General features: G+C 39.2%; 1 protein-coding gene across 1 annotated transcript; it reads left to right on the top strand.

Annotated features, from left to right (window-relative positions):
* The first annotated feature begins 13942 nt into the window (after window positions 1–13942).
* Window positions 13943–16462, top strand: LOC141614091 (uncharacterized). The gene is made up of 8 exons (XM_074432846.1): window positions 13943–14263; window positions 14344–14614; window positions 14694–14778; window positions 14887–14984; window positions 15101–15185; window positions 15434–15860; window positions 15947–16015; window positions 16307–16462. The coding sequence occupies exons 1-8, from the start codon at window positions 13943–13945 to the stop codon at window positions 16460–16462; spliced, it is 1512 nt and encodes a 503-aa protein (XP_074288947.1).
* Window positions 16463–20946: the final 4484 nt, after the last annotated feature.

The raw sequence follows: 20946 nt of genomic DNA, 5'->3' as shown, positions 1-20946 counted from the left end.
ATGTCTCCAAATCTTGAGAGCGAACACAACTGCACCCAATTCCAGATCGTGTGTAGGATAATTCTCCTCATAAGGCTTGAATTGCCTAGAAGCATAAGCAATTACTTTACCGTTCTGCATCAACACACATCCCAAACCATTCTTTGAAGCATCTGTATACACTTCAAACTTCTCACTCCCTTCAGGCAATGCTAAGATTGGAGCAGTGGTCAAACGCTCCTTTAATGTATGGAATGCCGTCTCACAACTTTCATCCCAACGAAACTTGTTCTCTTTCCTCATCAAAGCTGTCATAGGTCTAGCAATCTTGGAGAAATCTTTCACGAAACGTCTGTAATATCCAGCAAAACCCAAGAAACTCTTGATCTCAACTACATTCTTTGGCGCTTCCCACTTGGTAACTGCCTCAATCTTTGTCGGATCCACAGCTACCCCATCTTTAGAAATCACATGTCCCAGAAAAGAAACCTTCTAGCAGGTGGTGCATTAGATAACCCAAACGGCATCACCACATACTCAGAATGGCCATACCTCGACGTGAAAGATGTCTTTGGTATGTCCACCTCTCTAATCTTCACCTGATGGTACCCCACTCTGATACCACTTTCTGAACCCCTATACTCCAAGTGCCTTACTAGGACCACTCAGGTATAAGAACGTCACCATCTTAGTTTCCCATGGCAATGATAATCAAAAGACAATAACGAACATAATTTAAATAGTAATAAATTTTAAGTGATTACAATCCAAAACCAAACTGATGAAAGTATAATACAGGTTCTCCAAAAACTAAATGTCTAAAACTACTCAAGTACGACAGCAGAAGACTCTAATTAGCTCGTGGTGACACATCCCAGCTAGCCCATATACCTCTAATCATACCTGCTCAATCACTGCTCACCATCCCCGAATGGATCACCACAGGTTTACAAAACAAAGACGGGGTCAGTACTAATCACACAATTATATAATCACAATAAGACAGAAATCAACACACCTCAATTATCACATTAACCCGAACTCCGTCACCAACTCCTCAATACTGACTACACACTGGAGTGTGTAGCCCTGTCAGAGTACCCATCGCAATAGGTTACTCCTCGCCGCCAGTGGAGGACCGCAGCCGTTCCCACCTAAGCCCCGCTCATCTCCATCGAGCGATAAACCCAAATCCATTAATGTGCACATCCCTTCTATGGCGGGTTCCACAGAAGGCGAATCATGGGCGTGAAGCCACTCCCGCAAGTGACTTCACTCAGCCAGGGACGCACCCTGAAGAACACAGACAGATACAATCAACAACAACCAACAATGATAAAATCCACAACCGTCACAATACCAACATGATACTTTAACAACAATCACAATCAACACCAAACCACATTATATAACTAATACTGAGTAGGGAAACCCTACATGGAATGCAAACACAAGCAGACGATCTCAACAGCTGTATCAAAACCTCTCCTCTACGAATCCTCCTCCTATCACATGATCACATAATTACTACTAGCACAACTAACCATAAAAACCCCCAATCCCCCAAATTAGGGTTTAAACAAAGTTAATTAAATGCTATAAAATTGGTATGTAGATCTTACCCTTGACGCAAGGATCACAAGGACACAAAGAACGAAGAAATCCGACCTCTTAAGCTCCGGGATTTGCCAATAACACGGATGAAGCGAACAACGTAGTTTCAATCTCCTTTTTAAGTTTATTAGGTTTGTAAAAGTGTTTAGGGAAGAAGACGATATGAATTATATACTAATCCATGTTATTAACAAAACCCGTCAAAATAATACCCGTCAACCGACCTACTCGATCGAGTAACTAATGTACTCGATCGAGTACCCAGGCTACTCGATCGAGTACCCTACAGGCAGAATACTGTTTCTAAAAACAAAACACCCTTACTCGACAGAGTAAGGCCCACTCGATAGAGTATCCAGAGACTCATAAAACCGTAGTATTACAACTGCCTCGTGGTTTATCTGTCAGTTCACTACCCCATTGTCCCCCTTTGTACTTGGCTTGAGGATGATAATGACAATATGATATGTGGCTACTTTGAGTTTTATACTAGGAGCCGAGTTTGGAGTAGTGACATCGGAGTTGCTTAATTATGGTGGTGCATAAATGAGCATAGTATTAAGGGAATAAATTGTATGAAGTTAAGCTTCTGAGATTATTTGGGGAGTGTTTTGTTATACTATATGTTTATTTTTATTTACAAGTAGTAAGTACTCGAGTTATATTATTTTTGAAGTAATTACTAGTTTCTTTGTAATATGACAACATAGCTTTGTTTCAAAATTTTAAGATTTATTTAGCGTATTCGCTAAAATTTCAAGTTATAAGATTAGAAGATTATAGTTTGGCTCATAACCCGCAGTGGTGAGCCGGGCATACAAAAATGCCTTTATAGGATTATAGTTTGGCTCATAACCCGCAGTGGTGAGCCGGCCATACAAAAATGTCTTTAGAAGATTATAGGGTAATTACGGTTTTCTATGTCTTTGGGTACTCTATCGAGTGGGGCTTACTCTGTCGAGTAAGTAAGTTGTTTTACGAAACAGTGTTCTGTCTGATGGGTACTCGATCGAGTAAGTGTGGCACTCGATCGAGTAAGGGTCACTCGATCGAGTAAGTTACTTTTGCGGGTTATTTTAGTCGTGTTTTGTGAGTAACGCGTGATTGATATATTAAGTTTTCCGTCACTTTCTTCATCATTTTTATATTTTATAAAAATCTTTAAAGAGAGAAAAGAAGTTACGTTGTCTACGTTCGTCGCGTTATCATCAAATCCCAAGGGCTATGGTTGTCAGATCGTCTTGTTCTTTACGCCGTTGAGTTCGTCGTGTCGAGGGTAAGATCCTTGTATAGTTTTTATGTTGTTTTGTCAATTTTGGTTAAACCTTAATTGGGTAGATTTGGGGGTTTTGGGTGTTTGATTGACTTAGTAGTAATTGCATGATTGTATATTTGATTATAGGAGGAGATTTCGTAGAAGAGCATTTTGATTAGCTGCTTGTGACGGTCTTGTGATGGCTTATTTCAGGTAGGGTTTCCCTACTCAGTATTAGTTACATAATGTTGTTGTTGTTGTTGTTGTTGTTGTTGTTGTTGTTGTTGTTGTTGTTGTTGTTGTTGTTGTTGTTGTTGTTGTTGTTGTTGTTGTTGTTGTTGTTGTTGTTGTTGTTGTTGTTGTTGTTGTTGTTGTATCTCATATCGTTGTTGGATTGCTTTTGGTGATTGTTGATAGTATAATGTTGATTGGATGTGTAACTGTCTGTGATCTTCGGGGTGCGTCCCTGGCTGAGTGGAGTCACTTGCGGGAGTGGCTTCACGCCCTTGATTCGCCTTCTGTGGAACCCGCCATAGAAGGGATGTGCACATTAATGAACATGGGTTTATCGCTCGATGGAGATGAGCGGGGCTTAGGTGGGAACGGCTGCGGTCCCCCACTGGCGGCGAGGAGTATCTGTTGCGATGGGTACTCTGGCAGGGCTACACACTTCAGAGTGTAGTCAGATATGTGGAGATAAGGTGGAGTTGTGGAGACTGAGATGTGCTGTTTGAGTTGTTTGTAATATTGTTTTATTGCAGCTGTTGTTGTATGTAATCAGTACTGACCCCGTTTAAATGTTTTAAAAACTGTGGTGATCCATTCGGAGGTGGTGAGCAGTTATTGAGCAGGTATGAGTTGATGCGCATGGGATAGTTGGGTCGAGTCATCACGAGCTGTCTTAGAAGTCTTCCTCTGTGTCGAACACTCTTTCGTTGTTTAGTTGGTTTAACATTTTGAGGACAGTTGTACTTTTTACTTTATCAGTTTTGGTTGGACTTGTATCACGTTAAACTATTTAATAAAGTACGTTTCGTTATTGTCTATTTGATTATCATTGCCTCGGGTAACCGAGATGGTAGCACTTCCATGGTTTAGGTGGTCCTGGTAAGGCACTTGGAGTATGGGGGTGTTACATATAGTTTGGCTCATAACCCGCACTGGTGAGCCGGACTTACAGAAATGCCTTTAGAGGATTATAGCTTGGCTCATAACCCGCAGTGGCGAGCCCGGCTTACAGAAATGCCTTTAGTGAGAATTATAGTTTGGCTCACAACCCGCAGTGGCGAGCTGGGCATACAAAATGCCATTAGTAGTTGTATGAAGTAGAGTGAATCCTAACTGAGCACCTTGCCAGTCGTTTCTTGTCAATCTCTTAGTCTCCAGGAAGTAAATTTCTTACTTGCTAGCACTTGATTGTCTTCTAACCAAACCATTTTGTAGAGACAAAATTAGTTCATTTGTTTTATCATTAGAAATTGGTATCAGAGCGGGTTCTTTCTTGGTTAGGTGTTGAGATCCTCATATCTTGATGCCAACTTTTTATTTTTATTTTTTTAATTTTTCTATGAAATTCTGGTTTGAGTTATTTTTAGCTAATATTTTCTAATATTTCAAATTTGTTTAGCCTTTTATTTCAAGTCTAGGGACGAACTTTGTTTTTTTAAAGAGGTGAGATTATAATACCCTAAAATTTTCAGAAGGGTTTCAATTTTCTTAAATCTTTCAAACAAATTGTTGGATCTAATTTTCTGAGGAGTTATGACTATGAATCATGCTAGTAATGCATATATTCAGGTTTTGGAATACTAGGGTCAAGATGTATCAGAGTGCATACATTATTTTTATTATGCTCTTCATTATAGGTCATGTGCTTGTACCCTGGAACTATTTGAAGAGGGGGGATACATATGTAGTCTATCACTGTCACTGTGGTCTTCTGTTGAATTGACGGTTTATACTATGAAGCTTGTAGATTTTGGACATGAGGCGTGAAGGGGAAAGAAAATCAGCTTCTGTTTTGAGAAATTCTAACCAAATTTAGTTGTTTTGGCTTGAGAATAAGTTAATATAGAGGCTAGTTAAGAAAGGTTTTTGATTGTACTATGTGTTTTTTTATCCATTCTTGCCCTCTATGTAACACGAATTCATGATAGAGTTGTTAACATTGTGTGCAAGCTTCGAAACATACATAGCTATTATTGGAAGTCATTGTTTTCAAATATATAAAGGATGAATAATAATTCAAGAGGGTTTTATTTTCTGATACTGGATTTGGAGTGATAGATGTAGCAAAACTAAGGAAAACGTCTTGTTGGTTAGGCCAGAACTGTTGGCATGGCTTTTAGGGTGAATTTTTCTTCATCTTCCTTAGTTTTAATGCTCTGTTTGTCTTTATTTATTTATTTATTTATTTATTTATTTCTTTCTCGCAAGCTCTATTTATTTTCACCGTGCTTACATATGATTGATGTATGTTAAAGGAAGTATGCTTGAGGATGGTCACTAGAACGGAAGCTAAGAAGCTGTGTTTAATGTCGTAGGCCATAGTGCTTATACTCAAATTGGAGATATTAGAAATGGCAGTTCAATAAAGCCAACAAATTCACATAAATAGAGATCTGTATTAAAAAAAAAATATGAATTCTGTTTATATTCTCGGCAGCTGAAATTGGAGAAATTTTCCGGATTAATGATTGCTGAACGCCTGAACATAGCGAAGTAGCTAATGTTTATCTCCTTGCTAAGATGTATCACTTTCCATGTGGCTGAACTTGTTGACACATTGTATATTCCGTGCATTAAGTTTCTAAAACAAAAAGTTTGGGGTTGTTGAATTATTACTACTTGGGACTGTTGATGTAGTACACTTTGCTGAACTTTGCTAGAATTATGTACGAGAGTAGATGATTGATTATGTCTTTCTGAATCTTTCCCTTGGAGTAAAAAAAAAAAAAAATTGCTGACCATCTACTTCTCTTGAAACACCATATTGTGAATGATGTTATGAGCTTTGTGAACAATGTAGTGTGAGAGGACAGTGGTATCTTTAACCTTGCTTTGTTTACTTGAAGTTATTTGTGAAATTGGAGATGGAAATCATTTATTCGCTCCGTTAAGAATGACAACTATGAACTTCGGGGACGAAGTTTCTTTTAAGGGGGGAAGATTGTAATACCCCAAATATTTTGGGTATAATTTTGGTTTATTTTTTTTAGATTTATTGTAATTATAAATTATAAAGTAGTTATTTTATTTAAACACGGTTTATGATGTTAGTTATTCTTACTATTCCTTCTTCTTCTTCTTCTTATTATTATAAATTAGTGTCCTTTGTTGATTTTTTCGGTCTCATTTGACTTTCTAGACTCACCCTATTTTGAATAACTACACTTTCAATAGGTTTTATTTATAAACCTACACTATATAAAACAGGGGATTACACCCTCTTTTTTATTCTATCCTTTGTTTTCCTATACGTTTTTGCCAATACAAATCCAATTATCTATTTTTTTCATCATCAATCAACAATCGCTCTCCTTTGAAATCAGTAAGGCATAATAGCTTTGTTTAGTTCCTTGCCCACCCTTTGCTCTTGATGGGCTTTGTACTTCCGCCAATTTAATCATTCACTCAATTAATTTTCGGCGGAATTCACCGTGTTTTAAGGGGTTTCAATCTGATCTTACTTTTACAGGTAATACGATTCTACCGATCTTATTATTATTACTATTGTTAGAGGTTATATGAATTATATGTTTTTGATTGTCAATCTTGTGGGTTAGATGATCCGATTTTTGTTTACGATCATGGGTATTATGATGAATTGCTCTGAGATATATTGGTAATAGTTTATAATTTATTTATTGCCGTATTTGCGGGCTAGAAGAGCTGATTTTAGATATTTGAGTTTGAATTAATTGAACAAAGTTTGGTGATAGTCAGTGAAACTAATTTATGCTTACGAACTTGAAGTGGGTATATATAGACGCCTTGTGAACTTGCCTCCCAGAATTTTTCTATTATGTGTGTATATTCATACACTATGACTAGTTATGTAGTTTGTTTTGTTAATAATTAGTACTAGATAGTTAATGGTTAGCGAGCATGGTTAGGAGATACAAATTCAAAATAGAAGGCTTTGCTCACAATGATAAGTTTTATGCGTAAGCCTGGATCATGTATTATTATTTTGTTTTGGGGGTAAAGCAAGTTGCTTTAAAAGTTATGATATTAAAGTGGTGAGTTTTTATGCTAGTATTTGAGGTTTAGCATAAGGTTGCGAGTTCTTTGTTCCTTACTAAAGTAAGAATGGTTATTTGGTCATATAGCTGAGATTGAATCATATGGAGACTTGTAGTTGGATCTTAAATTGTGTTTTCGATGTCGTATCCTTTGACCTCAACTAGTGGATGAGTAACTCGGAGTTTTACTCCGTGTTGCATAGTCCTTTAAAAGGGACATTTGCCGATATGGATATTGAAATTGAGTTTGATATTGAGTTAAGGGGCCCATGTGCCATATTATGTTATACGGTCCACGTGCTACCTTGGTTAATGAGTTTTTTATTATTGAGTTTTGTGTCGATATTGAGATGGAAGCACTGCCTCGTGGTTTATCTGTCAGTTCACTACCCCATTGTCCCCTTTTGTACTTGGCTTGAGGACGATAATGAAAATATGATATGTGGCTACTTTGAGTTTAATACTAGGAGCCGAGTTTGGAGTAGTGACATCGGATTTGCTTAATTATGGTGGTGCATAAATGAGCATAGTATTAAGGGAATAAATTGTATGAAGTTAAGCTTCTCAGATTATTTGGGGAGTGTTTTGTTATATTATATGTTTATTTTTATTTACAAGTAGTAAGTACTCGAGTTATATTATTTTTGAAGTAATTACTAGTTTCTTTGTAATATGACAACATAGCTTTGTTTCGAAATTTTAAGATTTATTTAGCGTATTTGCTAAAATTTCAAGTTATAAGATTAGAAGATTATACTTTGGCTCATAACCCGCAGTGCCGAGCCGGGCATACAAAAATGCCTTTATAGGATTATTGTTTGGCTCATAACCCGCAGTGGTGAGCCGGCCATACAAAAATGTCTTTAGAAGATTATAGCTTGGCTCATAACCCGCAGTAGTGAGCCGGACTTATAGAAATGCCTTTAGAGGATTATAGCTTGGCTCATAACCCGCAGTGGCGAGCCCGACTTATAGAAATGGCTTTAGTGAGAATTATAGTTTGGCTCACAACCCGCAGTGGCGAGCTGGGCATACAAAATGCCATTAATAGTTGTATGAAGTAGAGTGAATCCTAATTGAGCACCTTGCCAGTCGTTTCTTGTCAATCTTTTAGTCTCCAGGAAGTAAAGTTCTTACTTGCTAGCACTTGATTGTCTTCTGACCAAACCATTTTGTAGAGACAAAATTAGTTCATTTGTTTTATCATTAGAAATTCTAAACTAAAGAATATTCTTTTCCTTTCCTTTTGTTCTAATATTTAAATTGCTAGCGGCTGCTTATATCGAGATAGTGTTTGTTATAGAGCTGACGTGTTTGTCTCATTTTGGCTACACGTCACGGTGACGGTTTATTTTCAGGTTACTTCCGTTGCGATTCACAAGGTTTCAAGTCAAGATTTTATTTGAACACTTTTGTAAAAGTTTAATTTTATTTGTATTAGTTACTTTTAAAAAGGATTTGTAATAAGAGACTTTGTATATTAATTATAATATATCTGTATTTCGGCGAGTTTTATATGTAAAGGTTAATTTTAATTTATCCAAAAAATCAGGGGTGTTACAGCTAGTTAGAGGACTAAATGTGCGTAAATAGGAGTCACATCAAATATCACCAATTCGGGTTGGGTCGAGTCAGTTTGAGTCTCTCATTGAATTCGGGTTGGGACAGGTCGTTTCGGGTTTCGGGTCTGTTTCGGGTTTGTTGGTCGGGTCTGTTTCAGGTCAAGCGGGTCGGGTTGTTTTGGGTCGAGTCATTTTCGAGTCAATGAATAATAGATAAATAGTCATTTCAAGTCTTTTCGGTTCAATTAGAGTTATATTTTGTGGGGTCATTTTCGGGTTTAGTGGTTTCGGATTAGAACATTTTCGGGTCGGGTCGGTTACGGGTCAAGAAATCTCGTGTCATGTTCGGGTCGGGGTAATTCGGGTTTTCGGGTCACATTCGGGTGATGTAGAACTTCGAGTCTAGGGTCAGGTTGCAACCCGACCCAAAAAGACTTAAAAAGGCTGACCCGAGACACGAATCGACCCGAACTGCCACACCCGAAGCCCGAATTGACCCGACCCGGCTAGAATATGACCTGAGTTTTCATGGACCCGTAACAGACCCAACCCAGAATGACCCGATCTAAAACCACCCAACCCTAAAATGACCCGACAAAACATAACTTTAATTGACCCCAAAAGACTTGAAATTCCTTTTTTTTTCTCTTATTGACCCGAAAATGACCTGGCCCGAAACAACCCGGAAACCCGAAAAGACCCGACCCGACTGTAGATACCCAGTATCTGCACCTCCCAAAAACAACCCGATGATGATCGAACTATAACGTATTTTTGATATGCGTGCATGGATTAGCTATTCATGGGACGGTTTAATGCACTACTCGGATATGAAAAATAATTTCATAAATGGTTTTCTAACTTCATTTGCATTAAAATAAACCTATTTAGAGTTAAAACCGTTTTCGGGCCCAAAACCGGCTCAGAAACCCGCAACTCGAGTCAACCCAAATCTCAGATGTCAAAAATAATGCCAGAATGTCTTCATCATCTCATTTCCATTAAAATGACCCTATTTAGAGTCTAAACCGACACCGAGCCAAAAACCGACTCGAAATTCAAATCCCGACTCACACGGGTCAAACCCGAGTCAAAGACACAAAATACCTACCCCAAATATCACCCAAGAGGAAGCTTACACGGCTAAGCAACCATCAAAGACCACAAATCACAACCAACAAAACATTGGTTAGAACAAATGCAAAATCCAAATTTGCGAAAGGGACAGTACACCCCATAACATCACGAGGTAGCTCGCGCCTCTTTGGGGTGTCTCCTTAGCCTCCAAGCAAAATCGACCGACCTACCATCCCACATTTCTCTATAAATACCCACCATCACACACCATAATCTGAACGCGAGTGTCCGCCCCCTCACCTCTCTCTTAAACTTCTAGACCCGACTTCCTAAGTCACAAAATCGACACGTGTTTAAAACCTACCGATCGTAAACACAAGCCTTACACATTTTGTTTGGTACCGTCGCCGTGCATTCGACCGACCCATTCGACCAACTCAATTCATCAATCAACATGTTTTAATTAACATATTTTCAGCATATTTTCAAAACAAAATCCTTTTTTAAGGCACTCTTTTAAACTTCTTTGATCGCGAGTAGTCACAACGAGAAAACCGTCTCTAAAGTCGTCTACCACGCAAGCATCAATACACGTAAGTTTGAGGGTGTAAATATCTCACTTATTTCATGTCTCTACTGTTTTTATGAGTTTATATTAATGAGCAATGCATAACACGATTCAAATATAGATTAGACGAGCCAAAACTGAGTTTTGGCCTGAGACAGAAGCCCCTTGCTATGCATAGAGGCTCGCGCCTCAATGGGGTGTCCAGGTCAGACTCAACCGTGTTTGTTCTCATCTTTCCTCTTTATTTCATTTCTAATTTGTAATCGGTTTTTACCATTTCAAATGTTTCAAATCATTTTTATGACAACTTTTTAGCCATAAATTATAATCACCCTTGGTTCCATATACCATGACGGTTTAATCCGTGACTCGGTGATATTAATTGGTTAATTACATTCTAAAGGAATTCTTTTCTTTTATTTACCATTTTAATTCATTTTTATGAGAAACATATTTTGACCATTATAATAATCATCGTTGGTTCTTTATACCATGACGGTTTATTCCGTGACTCGATGATATTATTGATTAATTACATTTTAATGGGTATTTTAACACCCTTTTCTTTTATTTACCATTTTTCTCATTTGTTTACATTTGTAAATATATTAGTCATAACTCATAATCATCCTTGGTTCTTTATACCATGTCGGTTGAATCCGAGTACGATGATTAACTTGACTAATTACAAAGAAATGAACTTCACATGATTAGTTCAAATCAAACATTTTATATTTTTATTTGTAAACTATACTTTTCAAATATGCAAATCCGACAACGAATATTACTAACTTAATAGTAATTATTCCGAGTCATGCAAACAATACTTGCAAATTATTTAATCACAAATACGGTTTTAAACAACCATTTTAACAACCAGGAGGCACCTCTTGGCTCGCCCCATGACTCGCGCCCCAAGAGCCTGCCTATTTCTATCTTTCAAAACCTGGGTAGAGCCCTTCCCTCGCCAATAGGCTCGCGCCCCAATGAGGCTGCCTGGCACCGTTCTGTCCCATTTTGGTACTTGTCTAGGAATATCCCGATTACGGTTAATCCGAATACATGACGGATCAGATTGACAAGCTTATGTTTTTACACTTTGTCAATTGACACCCTTTTACAAATAAATGAATCGTATTAAGCATCATAATCCGAATTTGGTAAATGGATGTTTAATTTTTGTTTTCACATGCAAATCAACAACAAATCCAACTTGACATCTTATACTGATACTTGGATTAAACAAACCGAGATAGAAAGCTCACATGTTAGGTTAAACTTTTGGATGCGCATTCATGCATTTTAACCGTTTTATCAACTTTTGCACTTAAACAACCACGATCGATCAGCAGAGGCCGCTAACGCGGGCGGGATTGGGTGTCCGATTAAGGGGCTTCCCAATATGTACCCTCACTCCTTACTAAGAACCTTTGGATAATGAATGGCCTTATCCAGGGCGTACAAGAGTCATTTTAGGCATAGAATGCTAAAAGGGGGACGAGTCCTTATCTTTAGTACCTATGTCAAACACTGCTTTGTGCTTCGTTTGACCGAGGTATAAAGTGGATTTAAACGGATTCCAAGCATCCCACAAATGCTTGGTGGCGACTCCGAACATCTCTAATCGTTTCGAGACCTTTACCGAGACGAAACCGACTGATCTAAAATGATCCGGTCGAAAGCATTTTTACGCCGCCGAGCGTGGCTTTCAAAAGACCGCTGCATGTCCACAGATTGGCTTGGCGTGCAGGTGGCCTGTGACTACGGACCGGTAGGTGGCCCAAATCCACAGACCAGCCTGTGGCCCATGTCCACACCGACACAAACGAACCCGATAATGTGACAAACCCAAGCTGATCCAACCCGAATTGGCCTGATCGGAGCGCGACCCGTTGACCCGTTTTGCCAGGTGTAGGTCTAAATATGACGGTAGACTTGACAAAAACAACCTGACTTGATTGACACGATCCGAAAAGGGTGACCTGAGACCCGACATTGACGCGAACTACATCATCCGAATGTGACCCCGAAACCCGAATTGACCTGACCTGACCCACCCAAACATGACCCGCGCTTTCTTGACCCGTAACTGACCCAACCTGAAAATGATCTGATCTGAAGCCACCAAACGCGAAAATGACCCGACAAAACATAACTCAAATTGAAACGAAAAGACTTGAAATGACTTTTTCTCTCTTATTCATTGATCCGAAATGACCCAACCTGAAACACCCCTACTCACGAAATAGACCCGACCAACCAACCCGAAATTCGAAATGACCCGACCCAACCCGAATTAACCTGAAATCAATGAGAGACCAGAACTGACCCGACCCGATTGACCCGTTTGTCAGATCTGGAGCCATCTGGATTCTAACTCCATTCCAAAATACCCCAACCAAACACTAAAATGACTCAAAAGTCAAATCCATTCCATTCCATTCCAACATCCCCTTAATTTGTAATCCCTCGGTCACGATTATTTGTTATCTATTTCCTTATTTAAGCTATTTACATAATCTTATCTATATAAATTCAGAAGACAATACTCATCAGAGAGCGCGCCACGTCATTAATACATTTTTTTTTCTTTTTTTTTTTTCGAAAATCCAGATTATGGTGGGACCCATGTGTGTGCAACGTATTTAATTACTAAGATATCCGTCTTTCAAAGCATGCGCTTAAATCCGTCTTGCAACAAATTATATAAAGTCATCTTACGGAATACTTCTTCAAATTAATATTATGATAAAATTTTATACATTCCGTGTTAAGAAAATGAATAACATTTACGCAGAATTAATTACAAAAGCGAGTTACCGTAATTGAATTACATAATTACTAAACCAAAATTACACAATAAAATTACATAAGTTCAGGAAAGAATTACACTTATATACGGATCGAAAATACATCGAGAATGAATTACAAAATGAATAACAAGTATTTTTGTTATGAATAATTTTACCTTGCGCAGTAAATTTAATGAAAACATAATTTTTTAAAAATACAGTGTATGAGAATTTTTTTTCAAAATATCAATAATGACGAGAAATGTAGTTGGAATATAAAACTCGGCATTTGAACTACCAGCCGCGCACACCGAAATTGGTAGGTGACAATGATAGCAAACCGAGTTAATATAGACTTCAGCAAGCAGTGAAAGCTATTTTTAATTTTTTTTTACACTACAAAATAAACAAATAAATTTTCATTTAAATTACAAGTGATTAAAAAATTATAATAAAATTTTTTTAATAATTTTTTTTAAATAATTCACAATTGTTATAACAAATATTTTGTAAATAATAAAAACACGATACGATAAGTTGAAACACTTTAAAATATGTTGTTTTTTGAAAAAGTAATCCTCTCAGATCTGTATAGAAAGTCGTTCATCACCGAGGATTATGTACTTGGAGCAAAAATTCTGGCAATTTAACTATCAGCCTCGCACTCCGAATTCGGAAGATGACAATGATAGACTACCGAGTAATTTCTACTTCTACAAGTACGAATGATAGGCAACGTTATTATCATCATAATAAATACACTTGGACCGTCCAACCATGAAATCCGAAACTGCATTAAATTAAAATAATCAGCATATTTTGAAATTAGGGCATATGCAGTTAAATATGGAATGGCAGAAGTTACAGCAGTTTCAAAGAAGTGGGGTTCAGGGGTAATGGAAGTAGTGGGGGATTTAGGGTTTACAAGAGGTTATATTTTCGTATATATAGGATTGCAAACATTGATATTGTCACAAAAACTCAATATTGCAAAGACAATAAAAAAACTTGAGATTATGGCACACATCCAGAGTATTCCAATTTCGAGCATCACCAAAGAAACAGCAAGGTCGGAGCAATTAACTGTTCGGGTTATGAGATTGTGGTACAGAAAGTCGGAGACAAATCCCAAGGAAGTGAAAGGTGTAGAACTCATCCTAATTGATGAAAATGTAAGTCTCCCTTTTTCCCTTTTCCTGTGGCGATTTTCAATTTATTATGACAAGTTATTAACTAATATGAATGAATGTAGGGAGACACAATTCAGGCATCAATCAACCAGAGGCTGACTCGCCTTTTCTTAGAGCACCTTAATGAAGGGAGCAGATACAAAATCAGAAGGTTCAGTGTATCATCAAACCGAGTGGGACTTGACATGGCAACAATTCACCCGTGCAAGATTTGGTTCGAGTACAGCACTAGGGTGGTACCCATTCCTAATGTAGATATTCCACTTTCTACCCATGCTTTCTACACTTTCAATGAGGTGGTCTTTGGAGCAATGCCGAATAGACTTTATATTGGTAAGCAACAATGGCCTACAATTTATTTTTCATATATGCACCATAAATGTTAACTAACAAGTGAAAAATTCCGTGTCAGACGTAATTGGAAGGTTGGAGCAAGTTTATCCAATAAGAGACAGCAATGGCAAGAGAAGGAGGACTATTGTTTTGGGCAATAATATGTAAGTTGACTATATTCTATAAACAATATGCCAAACTTAACATCATAACAAAATAATCATTACAAACCGTTTTTTCAGGAACCAAAACTTGTGCTGCTCATTGTTTAGGGACTACGTTCAGCAAATTTCAGAAATCGAGCAAGAGTTCATTAACAAACCAAAGCCAACGTTGGTTATGCTATTCGTAAAACGTTATGTTTATAAAGGTATAAAATTCTGGTCATTCAAATACCTTTTTCAGCATTACAAACACTTTGATTACTTACAAAATTTAAGAAAAAAATGTTGGAAAAAAATTGTCTCATTATTTTCTACTATGCAGGGGAAGTTAGCATAACATCAACATGGGGTGCAACAAAGATATTGGTTAATCCAGATATGAACGAGGTGAAAGTGTTCAACAATAGGTATGACATCTAAATCCGTTTTATGTGATATTATTGTCTTTAGGGGAATAGTAGGTGCAGTAATTGTTATTGATCAGAAAACGCACAACATGAAAACTCCAGAAATCGTCCACAAAATGAAGCAGTCGATAACCGTCAAAAAAATATTTGAAATAAACAGTCCAAATAGAGTCCAGAAACATTTTGAGTTCAAAATTTTTTAACATTCCCATTTCAGCTTAAATTAATTAAGCCATTTTTCTTACCAGTTTTCCAGATGATGATGAACCCGTCTTTGGGGCTCCAGAAATTGCTGGGTACCATCCTCCAATCCTCGCAAGTGCAAACATCAAAACACTATCAGAGATACCAAATTTAACCAAAGGAGGGGCATATGTCACAATGGCCAAGATTATTGAGTTAGATACATCTGGTAATAGTTGGTACTACTACTCTTGCAAAGAATGCAGATCAAAAGTGAAGCAAGGAGAAGATGGGTTGTGGTATTGTGACAGGGAAAAAATTAACAATAATTGCACAATGAAGGGTGTGGGGGTGACATCACCAATACCAAGGTTTCAAGTTAAGTTTATTGTGACATATGAAAATTCAGATTCGGTTGAGTTCATTATTTGGGATGATGTAATGGTTGATTTGCTTGGGAAAACAGCACAAGCCATCCTTGACGAAGATGAGGTAACCTAAAACTCATTTACATACAATTTGCAATAATATCTAACCAACGTATAATGTTACTGATTAACGTTTAAATATCGTTTCAGATGTACAGTGTCGTCCCTCCCCCAGATTTCAGGCCTCTACTTGACAGGACATTTGTGGCAAAAATAAGAGTGACAGATTTATATAACATTGAGCAAAAATCAATTAATGACAAGGGACACTTCGAGATGCTATGAATAATGCAAGAAAGGTATGAGATCAATTAATGACTAACATATACACACATTATACTTGTATGTTTCGTTTTACTAATAAATATTGTCCTCTCCTTTAGGAACAAGCAATTTCAACTTCGACAAGGGACACTTCGAGATCAGATTCAATGATGGTGAATTGAATTTTAACTTGAACTAATTTTTTTGATACTAATGGCTTTTTCAGTAACAATTATTTTTTGTTAGGAGCAAATGAAAGAGATAATTGAGTCCGAACTTGTGCTGAATTCCCAAGAGATCACACCACAGATAGGTGTCGTGGAGACGACTGAAGCATCCGACAAATCATCTGCCACAAAACTGAAGGAAATTAAGATGGGCAAGCAGCCTATGGAGTTTTAAAAAACATTTTAGCTATTAAACAGTTTGTGAACGTTGTTAAAGGACATTTGTGTTTTTGTTTTTGGACTGCTGTTTTTTGTTCTATTTTGGACCAAGGTTATTTTAAGTTGTAATCGAACAATTTAGGTTGTCATATTTAAGATAGATTTGTAGCAAGTTTATTATGTAGACAATCAAGAAGCTAAAGGAGAAACGGATGCCACAACACTTCAAACACGGAGCTTAAAGGAAAGCAAAGATTGGATGCAGTTTTAAAGAAGCAAGTGGATAACAAAGATGCATCATATTGGATAAGCTAGCAACATCGGCGAACCTTATTTATGTTCTACGTTTTTTACTATTGTATTTCAATTTCACGAAGAATTAATGAACTTTCGTCATCATTATGAAATTTAATTCTTTCATTTCCAGTTTACGATACATGTCATTAGTCATTAATAAGTGAGTAATTACCAAAGCAACACGGTTTTTACAGCCAACAATAACAGAGTACATTCGTTATCCTACCAATGAGTAAACAAAAAATGTTGTACGAGTATTTGACTTATATTGAAAAACATGGAAAAAAACGGATGAATGGAAGGGCAGAAATTTAAAAGAAGTTCTGAAAATGTTATTGTAGCATTGTCACAGAATGTGTAAGCAAAAACGTCTGAAAAATCAAAGTCGAATTTTTTCAGCTTAACTGACGGTTTAAACAGTTATGGTCAACTATCCATGATGCACTACTTGCAGTTTATAAGTTAGTGGGCAATAGTTGAGTGAACTAAAAGTATTCATGCATACAGGTGAAAAACTGGCCACAAAATGCATTTATAAAATACAAATCAATCAAACACATTTTAGTTTACCAGTTTTGTAAGATCAATTAAAAAGATAAGCAACTAGAAACTGTCAAATTTTGCACATATTTTGCATCATCTTGAGAAGCATCAAAACAGAGGTGGGTTAAACATGGAAAAGGGGAATTCAAGTACAAGCCAAAAAAAAAGGAGACGGCAGCAAGGAATGAACAATGAAAACATTAAGTTTCTTAATTTATTTCTATAAATTAAAAACTGTTACATTGTGTTATTGCTTACTTAACTTTTTCCATCTTTCACGAACAATATGCATGCTTCGAATGTTATTGGTTACTTAACTTCTTCCATCTTTCAGGAATAATATGCATGCTTCGAATGAACCTGCATTTAAGTAACATATTTTCATTAGTATAAATTCAAATAAAATTGACAAAATTTAAAGCAAAAAAAAGATGTTGGTAATAAGAAACCAAACTAAAACTTAAAAGGAAACTTTTTTAAAGAAACAATGATTGAATAACACTTAACTTATTGTTCCGGGTGTAATTCCAGAGCAGTTATTTGTTACCACCCGTGCTTGTAGAATGACGTCTTTGGTTGAATCCTCCTTTCGGTCTCCTGAAACAATGAACAAACTGAGGGCTCGGCTTTGGACCGAGCGAACTCACTCCGACGCTCAAGTCAGTAAACTTAAAGAGATAAGTTGTTGTTACTTGGCGAAGTGTATTTTGTAGAGAGATAAGGAAGATATTACCAGATGAATAGTGATTCTTAGGTTAAATTGTGGATCCCCTCCTCAATGAGAGTTGAGGAGTATTTATAGACTTTCACCTTTTGTCACGTAGTGGCCAAGTGGCCAAGTGGCTAGCAGGTGGAAAGACTGATCTACCCTCGGCCGAGGGACCCATGGCAGGCCGGCGGGCCCTGTTGACTCGCCGCCGAGGGGTCTTGGATATGAGTTCGCGGATGTGTGCCCGGTGGCTAGTTGCCCCAGGGACCCAAGAGACAGCCGACAGACGGCGCGTTGATTAAGTTGTCTAAGTCGTTGACTTGCTTGTGGATATCTTTGACCTTGCTCAGTATGTTGACTCGGTCAGCGGGTGCAGAATATGCCCCATCAATTTGCCCCCAGCGTAGTCTATGCCGTGGTATGGGCTCCGATGTGTGTTGAGCGTATATTCTGCGTAAGACAAAATTTTTCTGCCCCGGCTTCTTCTACCTCGGCTTGGTTCTGCTTAGGCCGTACCATATCCCCCCTCCACATGGATGTGTAAAGGGCATCCGATGTGGAAAAGAAAGTGACGCTGGCCGAGACCTGGGTTGAGAGTGCCGGTTGTTTTTGATTGCCCCCGGCCGGCGGAGAACAGATACTTTAGGAATTTGTTGAGGAAGATGAATAGGCAGAGAGATATGAAGGGGCGTGTTGAAGACGCTTGGTCACTGTTGCATTGATTGACGTTCAACTGTTGCAACGATTGACATTCCGTGGTTGCATGTCTGACACGTGTCTGTTCGCTGATTGGCTGACGTTTCATGGGCTGTGCCCTGATTGGTCCTTCTTCATGGGCTTTCCCCTATAAATAGGGCAGTTAGTCCCTGAAATTGGCCACCATTTTCATTTTCTCTAAAATTTTCTTCTCTCTAAACTTTCAAGGGCTTCTTTCTCTTCTAATCTTCAGAGTCGTTACTTTGGCTAGTGCTTTTCTTCAAGGTAAACAAACAAAATTTTCTCACTCTCTTATTTTGTTAAGTAATTGTTGCTACCATGTCTTCTGCTGATGCCGGACCTAGTAACCGTGCGCCGGGGGGTTCCCCGTTGCGTCTTGATGAGGAGGAGATACTAGACGCCATCCCGATAAGATCTGGGGGCCCTAGGTCTCCTTCTCCCGAAGTTGATCCAAAAGCTTTGGAGGGTTGGGAGGATGATGATGATGTTGATGATGACGATGATGATGCTGAAAGGGCTCGTCCTAATGAGGGGAGGCAGTACATCATGGATCACGGCGACCCTTGTAAGGTCTGCCCTGACCGTGCTTGGACCCATAAGTTCGCCAGCTGCTCCGGCGAAACACTTTTCGAGGGCCATTTCTACTTCGGCAGGGGGTACAAAATTGTTATCCTTGAGGAGGGTCAGGCCGTCTGTTGCCCTCCCCCGGGTTGCACCGGCGTATACATCCGGCACCTGGAGTACGGGCTCCGGTTTCCGCTGAATGATTACGTTATGGCCATCATTAGAGCCATGAACGTCGTCGTGGCCCAGCTGCACCCGTTGGCTATTAGGACCATAGTCGGCTTTGTCTGGCTCTGTCTCTTCAAGGGGGAGGTCCCAACGGTTAATTTATTCCGTCGGCTTCACCACCTTCGCCGTCATTTCTGGCCGCGTCGGATGGTACAGCGTGCAGGCAAATGGAGCCGGTTACGTCTCCGTTGATAAGCTTTCCTCCTGCAAGGACTGGAAAGATCGGTGGGTGTATGTTGAGGTGCCGGATGACTATCCGCTGCCCCGGGCCTTCCAGCACCAAGTTAATTTGCGGTGCGAGACTAAGGCGGAGCATGACAAATGGGTCACCCGGAGTAAGCTTAAGATGGACGCCAGCAAGGTCCCTCTTACTGCGGATGAGAAGCTGGCGATGAGGCTTTTTGAAACGGACAAGAGTGGGGTGCCGAAAAGATGGATTCCCCCAACGCAGATCATTCTTCAGGATGAGCTGCTCTGCCATGTCAGCCTCATACCGGCCCTAGCACAGGGTGAGTGGGGTCGGTGTGAGGCCCATCTCTACTCTCAATGTTTCTGTTTTTTTTGAATTTTGATTTATTTCTAGTACTTAACTCTTGCTTTGTTTCCTTTGCAGACCACTTTGGACCGGACCTGTCTGAGGATATCCTCCGGAGAATGGGGCTTGCCAAGGACAAGACCGTTGCTGATTTGCATCCTAAGGCTCTAGCCCGTGATCGCAGAACGTCGCCGAATGATCTCATGGATCAGCAGCTGAAAGGCTTGAATGTGGAGGCGGCCCAGGCGAAGGTTGCTAGTAACATGCCGCGCCAAACGCGGAAAACAAAGTCTTCGGCGGCGACGGCGTCGACATCAGTTCCTCCTCCCATCCCCGTAGCCCAAAAGGAGACGGTGGTGATCGTTGATATTACCAATGGGGGGGACTCCGATGTGGAGGGATCTCCTCTTGTCCGTAAGAGGAAAGAGCCTACCCCTGCCGCTAATGCTTCTACTGCTGCCGGCAAGGAAATGCGTCCTCCGCCCAAGAAGGCCAAGCATGGTACATGTTTATCCTGTGGCTCAGACTTAGCCGGTTCATTAGGCGTTCCTGATGACAAGCTCTCTGGTATGTCCATGTATGTTGACACGGATGCTTTAATTGAATTTTTTGTAGATCAACCGCTGCCGTCTACCGGTCACACTGTTGAACGACGTGCCGAGAAGAAAACTGCGCAGGCAAGTGGTCAAGATGCCACCGTTGTCACCTCCTTCCCGAAGCCTACCCCCCTCCAGATTAAGTCGGAGGGCCTAAGTTTGACCAGGTTACTGGCGAAGTGGGCTGATACGGCCGGTGCTCTTATTGTGGAGCAAGAGAAGGCCATTGCTAACGCTGCCCCACATCTCGAGCGACTAAGGCTTGAACTCGACGCAGCGAACAAGGAGGCTAAGAGGGCCAAGGCTGAGGC

Source organism: Silene latifolia, chromosome 11 (genome assembly GCF_048544455.1).
Source record: "Silene latifolia isolate original U9 population chromosome 11, ASM4854445v1, whole genome shotgun sequence".
In the NCBI taxonomy this organism is placed as follows: Eukaryota; Viridiplantae; Streptophyta; class Magnoliopsida; order Caryophyllales; family Caryophyllaceae; genus Silene; species Silene latifolia.
This window is presented reverse-complemented; position numbering and strand designations above follow the sequence as displayed.